General features: G+C 41.3%; 1 protein-coding gene across 1 annotated transcript in view; it reads right to left on the bottom strand.

The window, feature by feature from the left end:
• MYBPH (myosin binding protein H) overlaps positions 1 to 16,630 on the bottom strand; it is a 151,263-nt gene that overhangs the window by 87,227 nt on the left and 47,406 nt on the right. The window contains exons 3-4 of the mRNA XM_086923086.1: positions 12,831 to 12,998; positions 10,838 to 10,926 (exon numbers count right to left, since the gene is read on the bottom strand). Coding sequence (XP_086779212.1) covers positions 10,838 to 10,926; positions 12,831 to 12,998 — 257 coding nt within the window. The remainder of the gene's footprint in view (positions 1 to 10,837; positions 10,927 to 12,830; positions 12,999 to 16,630) is intronic.

Here is a 16,630-nt window from a genome sequence, read left to right on the forward strand (position 1 = left end):
TGAAATGGATTATGTGTATATATTGAGGAAAACAATGTTTTTATGAATTTTCTTATATTTGTATTTGCACTAATTTTTGCACATTTTCTGCACTTTAGTATTTATGATGCAAATGGGATTTTTTAAGACGGATTTTTGATATACTTTGACATGGCCCACTTTGGGCTTTATGATACTAGAGGCTATTTATTAAGATTGTACTAAGGTGATGAATTGTCAGTGCCCCCTTTGGGCTATATGAGATTAATTGAGTTTAATGCTGGTTGTACAATATAGCAATGTACTTTGTTAACAGTGGAGAAGTGTGGCTCAAGTGGTTGGAGTGGCAGACCCTGATGCAGAGGTCTGGCCCGGACCAGGGTTCAATTCCCCGCCTCGGCGGGTCTTGGGCTCAAATTTCCCCGGACCTGACAATTCTCGCCTCGGTGCCTATTCCAATCATGGAGTCCCACTCTGTAACTCTGGGCAATAGCTTGCTTAATCTCCACAACGGCCCCTCGCAGCAGGATGCCTGGCTTTCACCTTGGGGATGCCCAGTAATGGGTTATCTCCCAGGGGAATACCAGGACGGGTTCCCTAAGCAAGCGCTGGGACGCTTTCGGGCAGCCATGCGCTCTACAAATCAAATTTCATTTCATTTCATTCATTTCATTAACTGTGCAATTTGGGAGGCTAAATCCATTTTTTTCTGCACTATGTCAATGGGCCGTGTATCAATATATCAGCTAACATACTTAGTGGAGGAAGGGGTAACTGGGATTGAAGTTTTCTACCCTTTCTCGCTAGCTGCTATTACAATTTATAAATGTTTATTTATTAATTCATGGTATGTGCCCCATAGTGTTTTTCCCTATTTTGCTGTACATAGCAATTATGCGATATTTTCCACAGTACTTTGTCTATATCTATGGCCCGTGTTGTCATTGTATTTGAAACATCAATTTCCATTTGTGCACTGTCACTTTAAAAGCCTGTCTGCAACGTACGTAGTATGTCATGTGATCAAGCTTTGTGAAGAAGCGAAACGCGTCATGGCGGACGCGCTGGGCACAATAAATTCACTTTAACTTTGCACCAGCAAATTTGGGTCTACTCCTTGTCATTCCAGCCTGTCAAAGGCCTGTGTGTGTTGGTGACGATTTTTTCCTTTATATATATATATATATATTTATATATATATATATATATATATATATATATATACATATATATATACATATATATATATATATATATATATATACATCCAACAGCTGCAGTCTCTCAACAGGCCGATCAAAACGACAGAGAAACTACGCAAGTCCAGCGTTCCTTTTGGCACAAAATTTATTCAGGTATGAGTATCCAAATCTGACGCGTTTCGGGCATCCGCCCTTGCTCACAGACAGTCAGTATATGAAATGAATATCACTTAAATAGTACTTGTTCCACAGTTTTTTTCACAGAGGCATTTTTTTCTTTGATTCTAACCACGTGTAAATGGAAAGTGAGGACACACTACTCAGTAAAAACCATATTGAGTACCTCTTCCAAACATTTCAAAGTGCATAATGCAAGAACAGAATAAAAATCAATATTATTTAAATTCTAGTATGCAATAAATAGGGCAATATATGTAAATTGGAATTATTTAAAAGAATGTATAAAATAACGTTTTCATATAGCAGCATAAATGCATTTGACTAAACCAATTGTAATTAGAATATTGTTTGAGTCCATATTAATTGTTACTTGTGCAAAATAAGCATATTAACCAGATGTGCAAATAACGCATAGTATTGTAATGTGCAAAGAGTCGCTCAAAAAATGCCATTAAAGGGCAATTTTGTGCAAAAATGCTTATCAAATAAGTGCAAAACATCGCAATGTGTAAATAATTAGATGAAATGGAGGTCTATATTTAAGTTTGCATAGACCTAATTGTGCAAAGTAAGCAAGGTTATATGGACCAAAGAATAAATATATAAATATATAAATAAATATATTCCAATTGATAAAAGTATTTAAAAGCAACACAGTTTGAATATCTGCATAAATGCAATAATGGTCAATTGAAATGCTGATCGCTCACAAAAACATATGTTAGCATAATACAGAATAGGAAAAATGATGGAAGAAAACCAAATGCACACACTGTTTGTGTCTATGTCCTCAAAAAATGATATAAGAAAAAAGTGATTCCTAAAATAGAGAATAATGGGAATTGTAAAGAGAAAAACCAGTCACCATGAAACAAAATTGAAATAATAACAAATTTGCTTATAGAGATTCAGAAAAAATATTCATATATACAGAAACGGAAGGCAAAGCACTCCATTCAACCTACCACATTAGAAAGCGAATATCATCAATTTAGAGAGACAGATAAAACCCATCAGTGGTATTAAGTCCATTAGGGAATGTACTGTCCAATTCTAAGATAAAATGTGACTCCAGCCTCCTCAAGATCTTATCCCTGTCCCCTCCCCTGCGGGGCTTGGGAACTGAGGCAATGAAATAATAGGTCAGGCACTGCACGCTGTTATTATGTATGGCTTTAAAATGCCTGGCCACTGGGTACGTGCCATCATTGTTAACGATGGCACGTAAATGCTGGAGAATTCTGACATGCACCTGCAGTCGAGTACTGCCAACGTATCTCAAACCACAGGTGCATGTCAGGACATAAACTGTGAATCCTGTCTTACAATTGAAAGACCCCACTATGTTGGTCATGGTAGGACTGAAAGGTGTGGAATATTGAGTGGTATTTATTCCGAATTTACAAGCTCTACAAGTAGAGCAACATTTAAATCCCGGCCGGGATTTCAACCATTCTTCCTTCTTGCCCAGTTCGGGAAAGTCATGGCAGATCTGGGTTCTGAGAGAGGGGCCCCTACGGTATGTTATGGTGGGACCATCAGGTAACCTTGGTGCTAAAACCAAATCTGTTTTCAGAATCGGCCACCGTTGTTTAATAATGGACCAGATTTGTCTGGCCTGTTTACTGTAGGTTGTTATCATTCTAGGGGCCTGTTCAATGTCTGAAGGAGCAGTATTAAGAGGAGAGACGGCAATAGGTGCCAATAATGACTCCCTACTCCTCGCCTTCACTTTTTGTACAGCCAACTTTAAAACAGACTCCCTGTAACCTCTACGTCTGAACCTGTCCAGGGCTTCATTTGTGCAATTAGCGAGGTCCGTATCGGTACTACATATTCTTTTAAGTCTAAGTAACTCACCAAACGGAATGTTGTCAATTGCATGTTTTGGATGGGCACTGCTGGCATGTAAGGTGTTGCTAGCAGTGTCCTTCCTGTGTAGTTATTGGCACTATCAGAGTCACCTCTCCACAAAATAAAAACATCATCTATATATCGCACCCATAGTGCAACATGTTTGTTAAAAAGAGTACCAAGCATTCCTCTGAGGACCCACTCCTCCCACCAGCCTACGTGTAAACACGCATTGCTGGGGGAGAAGCAGGCCCCCATCTCAACGCCACGTTTCTGGACAAAAACATAATTGCCAAATAAAAAGAAATTGTTGTGCAGACACCAAGAGGTAAGTTCAATTAACATCTTGTGATGGTTATAACAATTGATGGGTCTTTTTCCTAGGAAATGTTCTAAAGCATTCAAACCAGCAGTATGTAAAATGCTCGTATACAGCGATTCAATATGTAGGGTTATTAAAAGCATATCGTCACCCCATTGAATGCCCTGAATTTTCCTAATAAAATCTCTGGTGTCTCTGATATATGTGGGCAAATTCTTAATCAAGTCTTGCAGGAAGTAGTCTATATATTCTGTGATGTGTTCCGCTACCCCTGCAATTGCCGAAATTATGGGTCGACCGGGAACTGGGACAACCTGCTTATGAACCTTTGGTAGAAGGTATAGCTTGGGCAAAACTGGGCACTCTACATGTAAGAACTCAAACTCTTGTTTGGAGATCATGCCTTCTCTTTTCCATTTGTGTAACAGTTTTTTGAGCACCTCTCTGGCATCATTGTATTGTTTTATGTTAGTGCGAGAATAGCATGCAGAGTCGCTGAGTTGTTTGTTGGCCTCCTCAATGTAGGCGTCCTGTGGCCAAATTACCACATTGCCCCCCTTGTCCACAGTAGTTACAACAATTGTATAGTCTTTACTCAGCCTTTTGGTCAATAACAAATATTCCAATTCTTTCTTACTCTTGAATATTTTTTTGTGTTTTATCTTGTGGTGTAGTTGCTTTAGGTCCTCAAGCACCACATCCTGGAAAATATCCACCGAGTCTCTGGGCATATGGGAATAAATTAGGACTTGGGTTTAAATGGGCTGATGTTCGCCCCCACTTGATCCATCGATGCTGCCCTGAGTTCATCCTGAGTTGTAGCTATATCCACATCCAATGTAGTATTTGTTGCTAATTGATGCATTGTTAGGAAAGTTTTGGTTTCTTTGGCAGGTAGGATAAGAGGTTTATTAGCAACAGTCGTATTTCCAGATGGTTCCTTTTTATTTGAAGGCTCCTTAATACTGAAAAATGTTTAAAGTTTGAGCTTTCTGATGTAACAATAGACATCCACTCGAGTATTAGAGTAGTTGAAGTCCGAAACTGGGCAAAAGTTCAAACCAAGGCTTAGTAGTTGTTTTTCCGCCTCGGTGAGCGTAACTGATGAAAGATTGATTATTGCATTATCATCTATTTCTTTTTGCGCCAGTATTAATTCTTTTGTTTTTTGGGCGGTTTTGCTCCTTTTTCGGCGCTCCCTCCTCCTTTTGTTGCATCTTGCTATTTTTGCTGTTGTTGAGCCCTTGGTTGTTGTCGGGTCCGAGGCCTTAATGTTTGAAGTCGATCCGAAACTAAAAAATCAACCTCTTCTCCCAAATCCAGAATTCGTGAATTTGGGTTCCATATGCTGCAACCCTCTTTATCCGATGGTGGGCCACTAGTTAGTGTTTCATTATCACTTAATTCGTCAGTTTAGCTTGTTGTGCAAATTTAGTTTTTTTAGCTTGATCAAATTTGCGAGCAAAAGTGTAAATGCGTCCTTGTGCATAGTCCTCCTTATCTCTTGCAAATTTATACACCTTTCGCGCTTTTATTTTTTCTTCTTGTTTGGCTAATTTTTCATCGATTTCCTTTCTTGTCCTGGTAATGAGTTCATTAGGTTCAAATGTCGCCAGTAACACATTAATTTAATCTATTTCTTTCATTAGTAGCTCTCTGTCAATAACAGCGTATTTGACAAGAATTTGGATTAGTTTAGCTGAAGACTCCAGATTTGTATGGCCCCAATTCTTCAACATACCTGGGTTAGGATTGTCGTAACTGGGCGCTAATAATAAGCGGAGCCCTCGTGGGACCCGATTTTCCTCTAAGTACATGGTAAGCGATTTATGTTCCCACCATTTTCGACATTTCCTGATGCATACATTTTTCCAGGCGTTTCAGGGCAGTTTTAATTTGAGTCTCATTTGTGTTTTCTTTTTCGATCTGTTGATTTTTACTACTCGCTCCCGAGCCAGAAGTCACTTTCGGTAGGTTGGAATAGAGAACAGCAGCCGCCGCTTCTCTACCTCGTAGAATCTGTGCTGACATTTTTAGGATACTCAAAATGCCTTGACTCAATGTATAAAGAATACGGTAACAGACCCGAGCTAGGTTGTGCTCCCAGAGTCCGACCGTTAGTGCCGTTCACTCCTCCCCACTGTATGCAATAGCGAAAGAAACTCACAGACGGGACTGTTTCTTTGTAGATCAAACACCGTCCGATGCTAAGAACGGCGCTGCTCCTTTTGTTCCTCGGTTCGAGTTAATAGTTCTGCTGCAGTACGGGGGCTGCCGTTGAAGAATTCCTCTTGGTAGGATATAAAAAAGATTGATTGCACGCGGCAGCCAGCTTGTGGGGAGTGGACTTGCCTCAGAAGCAATCACCTTCCGAAATTAAATCCAACAGCTGCAGTCTCTCAACACGCCGATCAAAACGACAGAGAAACTACGCAAGTCCAGCGTTCCTTTTGGCACAAAATTTATTCAGGTATGAGTATCCAAATCTGACGCGTTTTGGGCATCCGGCCTTGCTCACAGACAGTCAGTATATGAAATAAACATCACTTAAACAGTACTTGTTCCACAGTTTTTTTCACAGAGGCATTTTTTTCTTTGATTCTAACCACGTGTAAATGGAAAGTGAGGACACACTACTCAGTAAAAACCATATTGAGTACCTCTTCCAAACATTTCAAAGTGCATAATGCAAGAACCGAATAAAAATCAATTTTATTTAAATTCAATGAATGCAATAAATAGAGCAATATATATACATTGGAATTATTTAAAACAATGTATAAAATAACGTTTTCATATAGCAGCATAAATGTCAGCTAACATACTTAGTGGAGGAAGGGGTAACTGGGATTGAAGTTTTCTACCCTTTCTCGCTAGTTGCTATTACGATTTATAAATGTTTATTTATTAATTCATGGTATGTGCCCCATAGTGTGTATATATATATATATATATATATATTCACTGAAAAAAACATAGGTTTCACACCAGTTATAGTTAGGAATAAGCATTTAAAAAACCTCTTAAATTCACTGAAAAAAACATAGGTTTCACACCAGTTATAGTTAGCTGGAAATTTTACTGACATAAAACCATAGAAATTCCAACGTTATAGTTAGTTGGACTCACTATAACAAGCGCGCCTGCAATGCACTGCTGATGACGTCACATATTACATCACTCATGACATCACTGATGACACCAGCCAGTGAATGTGTGTCTTTCTTTAAAATTAATATGTTTAATATTTGTAGTTGTAAAGGTTGATGGAAGAATAAATGGTTAAATAAGTGTGTAAATGGATGTTTTTTTTAAAAAAAATGATTGGTTAACTGCCTTATTAAGTGTATTTTATTGAATACATATATTAGCGAGTAACTTTTAAATATTGAAATATATGTATCAGTATTTCACTTTGTGTATAAGTAGCTGCATGGGTTGGTGACTGACTCACTGTTTGCATGTGTTTTGAAGACAGCATATGTGCAGGACTGTATGGGTGGATGAGTGTGTATATGTGTGCGTTAGTGAGTGAATGACTGTCTCACTATTGTGTTTTTAGTAACGACATATATTTTAATCTAGTGTATGTGAGTTTTGATCTATATAAATGAGTATATGTGAGAGTAAGAGATTGTAAGAGTTCCTGTTTAAATAAGTATATGTTTATATAAGTGATTGTTTAAGAGAGTAAGTATGTGTAAGTTTCCTTAGAAGTAAAGAGGTAGTGTGTGTATAGTTTTATATGCAAATAAATGGATGTTCAATAATTTATTTTCATGTGTGAGTATGTGTGTGAGTAACTTTTGGATGACTGTCGGTGTATAACAGGATGTATAGTTGTATCACTACATATGATGAGTGAGTATATGTATGAGTGACTATATAGAACTGTTTGTAAATGAGTGGATGTGTATATAGATGGTGGAATTACTGAATTGGTTGTTGTAACTGGTATGGGTATCTCCATTTTTTTGAAAATGTTAGTTTCTATTTTTGAATATCTATTTCAAGGGTTACATTACACTAAAAGGAGGTCAGTCACTCTGTCACAAGGATGGTGTCATGAGTGATGTCATGAGTGATGTCACTGACGATGTCATGAGTGATGTAATATGTGACGTCATCAGCAGTGCATTGCAGGCGCGCTTGTTATAGTGAGTCCAACTAACTATAACGTTGGAATTTCTATGTTTTTTTGTCAGTAAAATTTCCAGCTAACTATAACTGGTGTGAAACCTATGGTTTTTTCAGTGAATTTAAGAGGTTTTTTAAATGCTAATTCCTAACTATAACTGGTGTGAAACCTATGGTTTTTTCAGTGAATTTCAAAGGTTTTTTAAATGCTAATTCCTAACTATATATAGGGCCTCAAACCTATGAAATGTAATATTTATAATGAATCCTATATTGTATATTTATATAATACTTTTTTTTTTTTTATTTGCCCTGGTGCGCTCCCGGTGCGCGCCCCGGTGTGCGCACTGGAAAGCGCATTTTTTCGGAGCGCCCCGGGTCGCGCACCGGTGAGGGTCCCAGTAGCGCTATTGCTGCGAACGCAAACATCATGACGTATCGCGTAGCCGTGTCCGCGTGATACGCACAGCGTAAGCGCACCCGGAAATACTCGAGCGAATACGATTGCGCAACGTAATCATCTGACGCGCTTACGCGACGCGCCCCGTGGTGCGCCCCGTGGCGCGCCCTGGGGCGTGTCGCGTAAGCGCGTCGGGTCATGTGACCTAAAAATAACACTTTTTATTGGTGCAGAACAGTTTTGGTTTCTAAATGATGAAAGCCCGGGTCATGTGACCTGAAAATAACACTTTTCATTGGTTCAGGACAGTTTTTTTGTTCCAAATTAAGAAAGACCCCACCTTTTTTCCTTATTCTGACTTTGTCCTTTGACTGAGGAAGACCTGTTTGGAAATCTCTCAGACATATTTTGTACTTTAAAATGGCTACAGTAGCAGCAGCAGCTGGAGCATCTGCACCACCACCACCACCAAGAGGACCACCACAGCATTACATTGGTGGTCAAGAAGAGGAGGAGGAGGAGGAGGAGGAGGGGAGAAGGTGGCTGCCAGAAGACAATACCCCATACAAGCCAAGGCAGCACATTGTATGGGAGTTTTATTCTATCCCAGAGGGCAAGAAGAAAGTCAATGCGCCCAAGGTGACTTGCCTAATCTGTGGCATGGAACTTTCAAGGGGGAACCCTAACAAAAAATATTCTTTTGGTAATAATACCATGATTAGACACATGCAGCGCAAGCATCCGAACAACTATGCTGCCGCAGAGGTGAGAGAACTGGCCAGTAGCCCTCCCCAATCTTCAACCACCACCTCCAAAAGAAAGCAACCCACTCCATCGGGACCAGAGACAAGGGAGACGATCCCTTGCATACAACCACGGTTTGGGGAATTCAGAATTACATGTATTTTTTGTGGTAAGACCACCTCCTATGGTGAACAGAGCATAAAGCTCATCCTCCTTGCTGGTGAGAACCACAATTGCCCCAAAAAACCCTAATTTTTTCCTGATTTTTTTTTTGCTCCAGTTGAGCCATTTTCAATTCCCTGTTTTTTGTTTCTCCCCATAAAAATAACAAAAAAAATATAAAATAGTTCATAGAAGCCAAAAATAGTACAAAATGTTCAAAAAACATAAAAAAATATATAAAACAACAAAAAGAAGAAAAAAACAGTTCTTTTTAGAACTACCTCCAATTTTTAAAAAAAGGCTACATTTTTTAAAAACTCTATCATTCTTTTTTCCCATGGAACACTTCCCGGTACGCTCCGCGGTGCGCGTACCGGGCGCTCCCCCGTGCAAAACAAAAAAAAATGTTTTCTTTTTTTTTTGCCCCGCGGGGCCCTTTTATAGCCCCCACATCAAACCTAGGGGGTCAGGGGGGTCTACTCTGCCCCCTTATGGTCATTTCCCCCTTTGTTTTTGCCACCTCTTGTGTCTCGATCCTACCGAGACACAAGATGGAGGCCGCTCCGGACTGTTTGGAATGTTGACAGACACCCGAGAGCCAATCAGTTTTCCGCGCGCGAACTCGCGTAGCGCGCTGGTTAGCGCCCCGGTGCGCGTACCGGGGAGCGCTTATAGATATATATTTTTTTTTTACCCTAAATTACTCAAAATTCACTGGAGCACATATCTTGAGTCATAGCAAAGGCACATCAGGCTACCAGTCCCTACAATTTTGCCAAGTTTGGTGGAAATCCATTCAGCCGTTCGGGCTAAAAGTGAGGTTGACCGCCCTAGGGAAATTAACATGGGGAAAACACGTTTTGGGACCCCCTTTTATCTCGGCCCCCGCTTGACGAATCCCCTCCAAACTTTCAGGGAAGGACCGGGGCGCCGCGAGGCAAATTTGAGGAAATTTTCAGGCAGATTCCTCAACCGGCGCCAAAGTTATTCACAATAGAATGTTGAGATTTTGTATTGAAAATAATCCTAACTATAACTACCCACTGGCGACCGCCAGTAGGTAATATATATATATATATATATATATATATATATATATATATACATATATATATATATATGTGTGGTAAAAATTTGTGTGGTAAAGGTTTGCGTGGTAAAGGCATATGCGTGGTAATGAACATGTGGTAAAAGCATGCATGGTAATGCCATGCGTGGTTCTGTCATACATCCCTTTCAACTGCATAATGCCCCATTATTTGCCACTTCCCTTTCGATCTTGAAATCTCACAATGCAGGCCATCTATCCTACACTCATTCCTCCTCTGGCATGTATTTGCTATTCACCTCACCCTTCTTGCTTATCAGCAGGTTCCTCTTCAGCAGCCAGTGCAACCTTTCAGAGACACCTCTACACATCCACCAGTTATGAGTCACTGAGTCAGCCAAACATGCTTGTGCTAATGCTTCTTAGCCACTGGAAGCTCAACTGGGTAGCATTATGGTGTATTGATTTTACTTTGCCTGCGCCAATATAAAGGGGACCAGCAACAAGCAAATCACTGTTGACACCAATGCAAAGTAACAATCCAGTCAGAATTCCTAGGTCATATCCCCCCTGCCTAGGACACAAACAAGTCTAGATGCAGTATTAGCACAGTCCCAGACCGTCCAATATTGGAGAATTTACTCCAGAAACCATCCCCATCATTAGCAGACAGAACCTGAAAGGACCTTTGCAGTGACTTGGCAGCGTAAAGCTGTATTTTGCACCACGTGGTAGGTGAATATGCTGTATTGCGTCAGTTGGTTGGAACAAATGACGGTACGTAATCAGAAAACATATTCTGCTATTACCTGGAAAGGAATGACCAAGTTCACGCCTTCACCAACGACTCTTAAATATGTCTGTCTCAGGAAACGGGGTAGACGGATTTTGGGGCGATCTGTGGGGAAGAACGAAGACAAATTCGACATTTCAATCAGTTTTATTTAATAACTGCTTCTAGAAAATCAAAATGTTACATCAGGGCAGAGGCAGTACTTTCTGAACAAGACGAATTGCACAACTTTTTTGTCCCGTCCGCGTGCGAACATATGAGCTTGCACCCAGGGCCGGACTGGCTACCGGGCGTTTTGGAATGCTGCTGAGCTGGAAAACGCCCGGTAGTCAGTCCGGCCCGGCTTGCACCACTTTGCCTAGACTTCCAGCTTTGTTTTCTACACTAATCACAGTTTTGAACGGGGTGCTAATACTTGGATGTGCCGGAACCATTTCTAGCTCATATTTTTCCGCGATGTTCACTAAATGCGTGAGAGACTTCAGGCGTTTTGCACATTTCCTAAAACTTACAGACGTTCTTGACATATTCTCAGCCTCGTACATATTTGAGGACGGGGCATGAAGGGGGTGGGGGGGAATGAGGAATCCAGATGCGCGTGGACATGGCCTGGACATCAGGATTTGTGCGCACGTGGCAGAATCGGCCGTGTAACTTAACCAGTACCTGAACTTAAAAATACACATAGCCATCCACGTGCCAGAGTTTATGCTGACAGAGAGGGGTGAGCCGGGAGGGGGAGGGGCGTGCTGAGGGCTCAGAATAAGGTCATGAGTGCGCACTGCTGTCATGGACGCCGTCCGAGGACCTCGGCGGGCTCCAAGGCGCAGAACCGAGCACATGACTAACACTTCTAGTGGGTAGAACACATCATGCTCGAGAGACTAATGGGACAGCATGTCTCATCGATAATCTAAGTGCGATGACACAATGTTAGACGGGTTTTAAGTGCGCCACGCGGGCGCTACTGGCAAGGTGAGACCCGGATGGCTGACAGGCCCAGATGGCCGCTAGAACAGCTGAGATAGCATGTTCTCTCTCCCCTCACTCCATAACCTGCTTCTGGAATTTTTTTTCTGCTGCAAACACTTGCCCATATCCGTCTAGAGAGGGAAGCGGCGAAACCCAATGCCTGTGAGTGGACATTCCTGCCAGGGGCTTTTACTGACGTCGTCCCTCTGATACAAATGGATTATTAAACAATTCTATAAGTCATTTGCAGTATTTCTTTCTTTTTTTGGGTGACCTGCTATAAATTGGTTTCGGCAATGTCAATACAAAATCAAGAAAGCGTGATAGGAGGCACTACAGTTTGTTTCCTAAGTGTTAGCAGGAAGACAAATAATTTACAGAGGCATGTGCAGATACTTGGGCTTCTTGAACGGTTTCCAGCACTGTCAGGTTAGCACAGAAAGTCAGGAGGGATCCTAAAGTCAGGATAAGCCTTTTGTATGGCTCAGCACTCTGTATCTCAGTTTACTTTGAGCTGTCGTTCTTCACCTGAAAAACAGTTGAAGTACGTTTTGAGATGTTGAAACCTTTCTAAAGAGGGCGTTTGGATAATTCAGAACCTACATGTATTTAATCCATCACAGCACTATAGTGTACTTAAATTCACAACCCTAGAAATAATTGTTGGTCCAAGTTTTGTCAAATATGTCCAAGACCAATTGGAAGCATAAGTAATGTTCTGCACTTTTATTATTTTTCTTCAAGTTGTAGATCTGCTGGGGCATCAGATGTCTGGCACATTTCGTCCCTGGCACACAGTGTAGATCGGTCGAGGTCTGGGTGTCCACACGCTTCCTCACGCGAATGGTCGCGCCCGCACATGCTTGGCTAACACAAGGGGAGGGGGGGTCACTTATGTCTTTCCCCCTGGGGCACAATGAACAGAATTCTTTGGATGGGTTGAGAAATGCAAAGCTCGAGGCCTATGCAGCAGGCATGCAGACGCAGCAGAGCACACAGGAGTCCTGCAATGCGCGGAATGGGCAGAAGGCGCTTACCAACAATCTCTCTAATTGGCACAGGTTGGTCCAGGACAGCTGGCGCGCTGGCTCCCCCACTGTTCACTGCCTTCACCCGCACAAGAAGCTTGTCTCCCTGGGTCAGGTTCTGGATGTTGTACCTGTTTGATACACAGGGTTCTTGGTTTACAGCAACCCAGGCATCAGCTGAGGGGAGACAAAAAAACGTATGTACAGGGTCAGTACGGCACGGGCACTTCAATGTCAAGTAACAATTAATACATGTGCACTTGGAGTTGGGAAACCCTTTATTGCTGGTTTAAAGAGACAAAAAGAATCTAACATCACAGAGGTGTTCCGCCAGAGGCAGTACTTGGGTGTTTTCAGTTAAAAGGCTCAGATACAAAGCATAACATAGCTCAGAAACATTAACCATGTTGCAACAAACCTGATTTCCTTTTTATTGAATCTCATGGCAGACACACTCCATACTTCAATGTGCAACGAATTCTAAACATAATATAATACAATAATAATAATTATCAATACAAAAAAAATCAAATAAAATCAGAAACAAAAGAGGGCAAATGATAGAGAAACTGACCAGGTGAGAGAGGAAAAGGAAATAGAAAAAGGATGGCAGCTCAGTGCTTTCAAGGTGTGTTTAATATTTAATCATTTAAGAAGCAGAGGATTGTAAACTTTGAAACTTGTGGGACAAAAATACCAGCCTCCAGTTGGACTGAACGAGTAACCAAACAGAGTAAGCCCAAGAAAGTTTCGAAAAGAAGAAGAAGAAAGCTTGCAATTTGAAGCATAATTATCACATAATAGGCTAAAATGTCAAAGGTTTGGAAGGGGTTCTAATGAAATATCCCAATACTTTCTTGGCATGTTTGGTAAGTACTGTCCACTCTATGGATGTCAGTCGAGGCATATATTATACAAGACAACTTTGAAAAAAAATGGTGGCGAAACAATGGAATTTCTGCACAGTTTTCCCTACAAATTAGATAAAAAGTTATATGTATTACATGTAAGTTAAAGTGGGAATTGCAATGTCCTGTTGTTTTTCAGACTATATATATCACACTTCATTTTTCATTCTTGCCCTTCCAAGCAGATTCATAGTTGTTCCCTGTGACTGAGAATTTAACGGATTAGACAGCAGCCAGGTTACACCAATCTTATTTACTGGGCTTCAGCAGTAGTGATAATATATATTTTACATTATGAATATAAACAATGAAATGTCTGCAATATGTCACGTATCAACAGTCATAGCAGTAAGATCTCCAAGGTACTAAGGCAACACATTCAGTAATAATAACCCTCTTGAACTCAGCTGTCACTAAAATGTCATATTTAAATATATTTTTGATCAATAAGAAAGGATCACTTGTCCTGCATAACATGGGGTATGCATTGATGTTACGTACAATTCCCAAGTTTTAACCCTCATGCACGTGTTGGAAAATTTCGATCTTATAGCGGTATATCTTGATTTTCCGCTGTCCCTAACACGTGTTCGCATAATCACGGGGTTTTGGTAGTGTATGCGACCTCCATCCAGGAGGTATTACCCTTCTTAGAACAGTAGTGATCAGAAATCGTGATAGTGAAGTGATAAGGTGAAAAAAATATAAAGAGGCAAAAAATTGTTCTCTATAACAGATAATTAATTTTAATAGTTCTGGTTATTAGAGGACAATATTAAAAAAGGTGGGTGAGTGAAATTAGAGCGATTATGACTCTTTCACATTTGGTATGTGGTATAGGTCGACATGTTTCAGCCCTCCAATAGCCATAAGGTCTGTGGGGCTTTCATCAGGACCACGGTGCTCAAGTGAATAGAGACTTACTCACGTCTCTATCGGTTCAATGAATGTCGTAGAATGTCACATTATGTAGTTCTACACCAAGATCAAAAGTATCTTGTCATTCGGTTTAAGTAAACCTCAACGGGAACCAGCCGGGTCAAGGAGGTTTTCTCATCTACTCCATACGCTGCTTGTGCTGACACTGCCGATTCTGGTCCCGGAAAATTGGTTCTCAGGGACAGTTAGCATTTTACTCATGCTGTCGATATTATTTCAGGACTCGGCTATGCAAACAACAGGGAAAGACAGAATACTATTCAAAATGTTTACAATATGCAGGTATGGGTACTCTTAGGCTTACCTCTACGGTAGAGTAAAGTTATTCCCTGGCCTAACAGACACTCCAGTCAATTCATATGTGCAGGCTCTCCTACGCACACAAATAGGCATCCATGCATACATATCCATAGGCAGGTAATTCCAATCTCAACATATATTGCTCGGCCTGGTATCACTGCAGGTGGTCTTATGCTGCTCATCCACTTTAGTCCTGGATTTAAGAACAGTGCAACGAAAGTAACAGAGAGAAGGAACCAAGATTGACATTTTATGCTTTTCCCATCCAGGTCTCGGCCACCTTTACCAACCAGGAGTGGATATAAAGATCATGGGAAGCATTTGGTTGAGGGGGGGCTGGTGCTTGCATAACCCCTTAATCAGGCAATACTGCAAGAATTATTTTGCATGCCCACTGCATACAGAAGAAAGTCGAAAAGCTGAACTGAACTCTGTCAACTGGCAGGGCCCTTGTGCAAGGAAGCCACAATAGCAAAGCTGGTGACTTGATACCTTTGATAATGACTGCATTGAGTGGCAGCTCGAACGTGATGAGGCTTGGCTCACCACAGACTAATGGGCCAGCCACTGCTGCAACTATGTGTAAAACTCTACAGGCTGACACACATAATAGTGGTGAATTCCTGGTTCCACAATTTTAAATCTGCGTTCTCTAGCATCATAAATGGCACACAGTATTGCACCAAATTCGTTTATGCCCTGTTTAGATGTTTATCCAGCTAGTTGCAATCACTGTACTATTATTAGTGTCGTGACAATAGCCCCCGCGGTCCTTATGGTTTGAGGGGGGGCCCGAGCTCCAGGTGGCCCCCTTCGAGTACCATGCACCGGCAGGCCTTGGAAATTCTGACTGGGATCGCATTGTGGGGAGCCCCCTTCCATGCACTTTGAATTTGAATTTGAATTTGAATTTAAAAACATTTGTATAGCGCGCTTCTACCACGCGGTTTCTTTGCAGGGAGGGCCTCTCAAGTTTCGTTACGCCATTGAATATTAATGCTATGTGCTGAGGTCCAGTATCACTCTCGTTTCAAGGTCTCAAACATTTGCACCCTAAACCTCAACCAAGTTGAGCCTCAAGCATAAAAAGAAAGAGACCGATATTGAAAGTGGAGGCAGAAGGAAAGTATCAGGTCAATCCGGCCTTTTTACTTCCTAATGACTGTAGAACCTGTGCATGGAAGACCTACTTCTTCACCCTATGGGGGTTGCAATCATCTCTTTACTTCTTGACACTTTTAAGAAAATCACAGCTTCACACTCTGGATTTCGCCATCAGCCCTTGCCATGCTCATTTTGAGGTGGAGTCCTCATGTCCCCTGTTTCCATCCCCCTAATCCTCTGAAATGTTGAATGGGGTTTGATGAGGTGCCCCACACTGGAGTGGTACCAGAATGAAAGAGTGAAGCTCGAGACTCAGGCAAGGTTGCGGCTTTGGGAAAAGGTCAGATAAAGAGACATTGAATATTGCAATAATAATCTACCAGGGGACTTCCAAGGAGGACTAGCTCTAAAATACACCACACTCTCTAAAGTGCCCTACAAATGTGTACCACACAACGTATAGATCCAGGTGCCCTCAACTGCTTTTAGAGTCCGGCATGTGTGATCAGGCGAAAGTCTGTCCGCACCAGAGCCCATCCTCTCCAGAGTCCATCCTCT

Source organism: Lissotriton vulgaris, chromosome 5, assembly GCF_964263255.1.
Source record: "Lissotriton vulgaris chromosome 5, aLisVul1.2, whole genome shotgun sequence".
In the NCBI taxonomy this organism is placed as follows: domain Eukaryota; kingdom Metazoa; phylum Chordata; class Amphibia; order Caudata; family Salamandridae; genus Lissotriton; species Lissotriton vulgaris.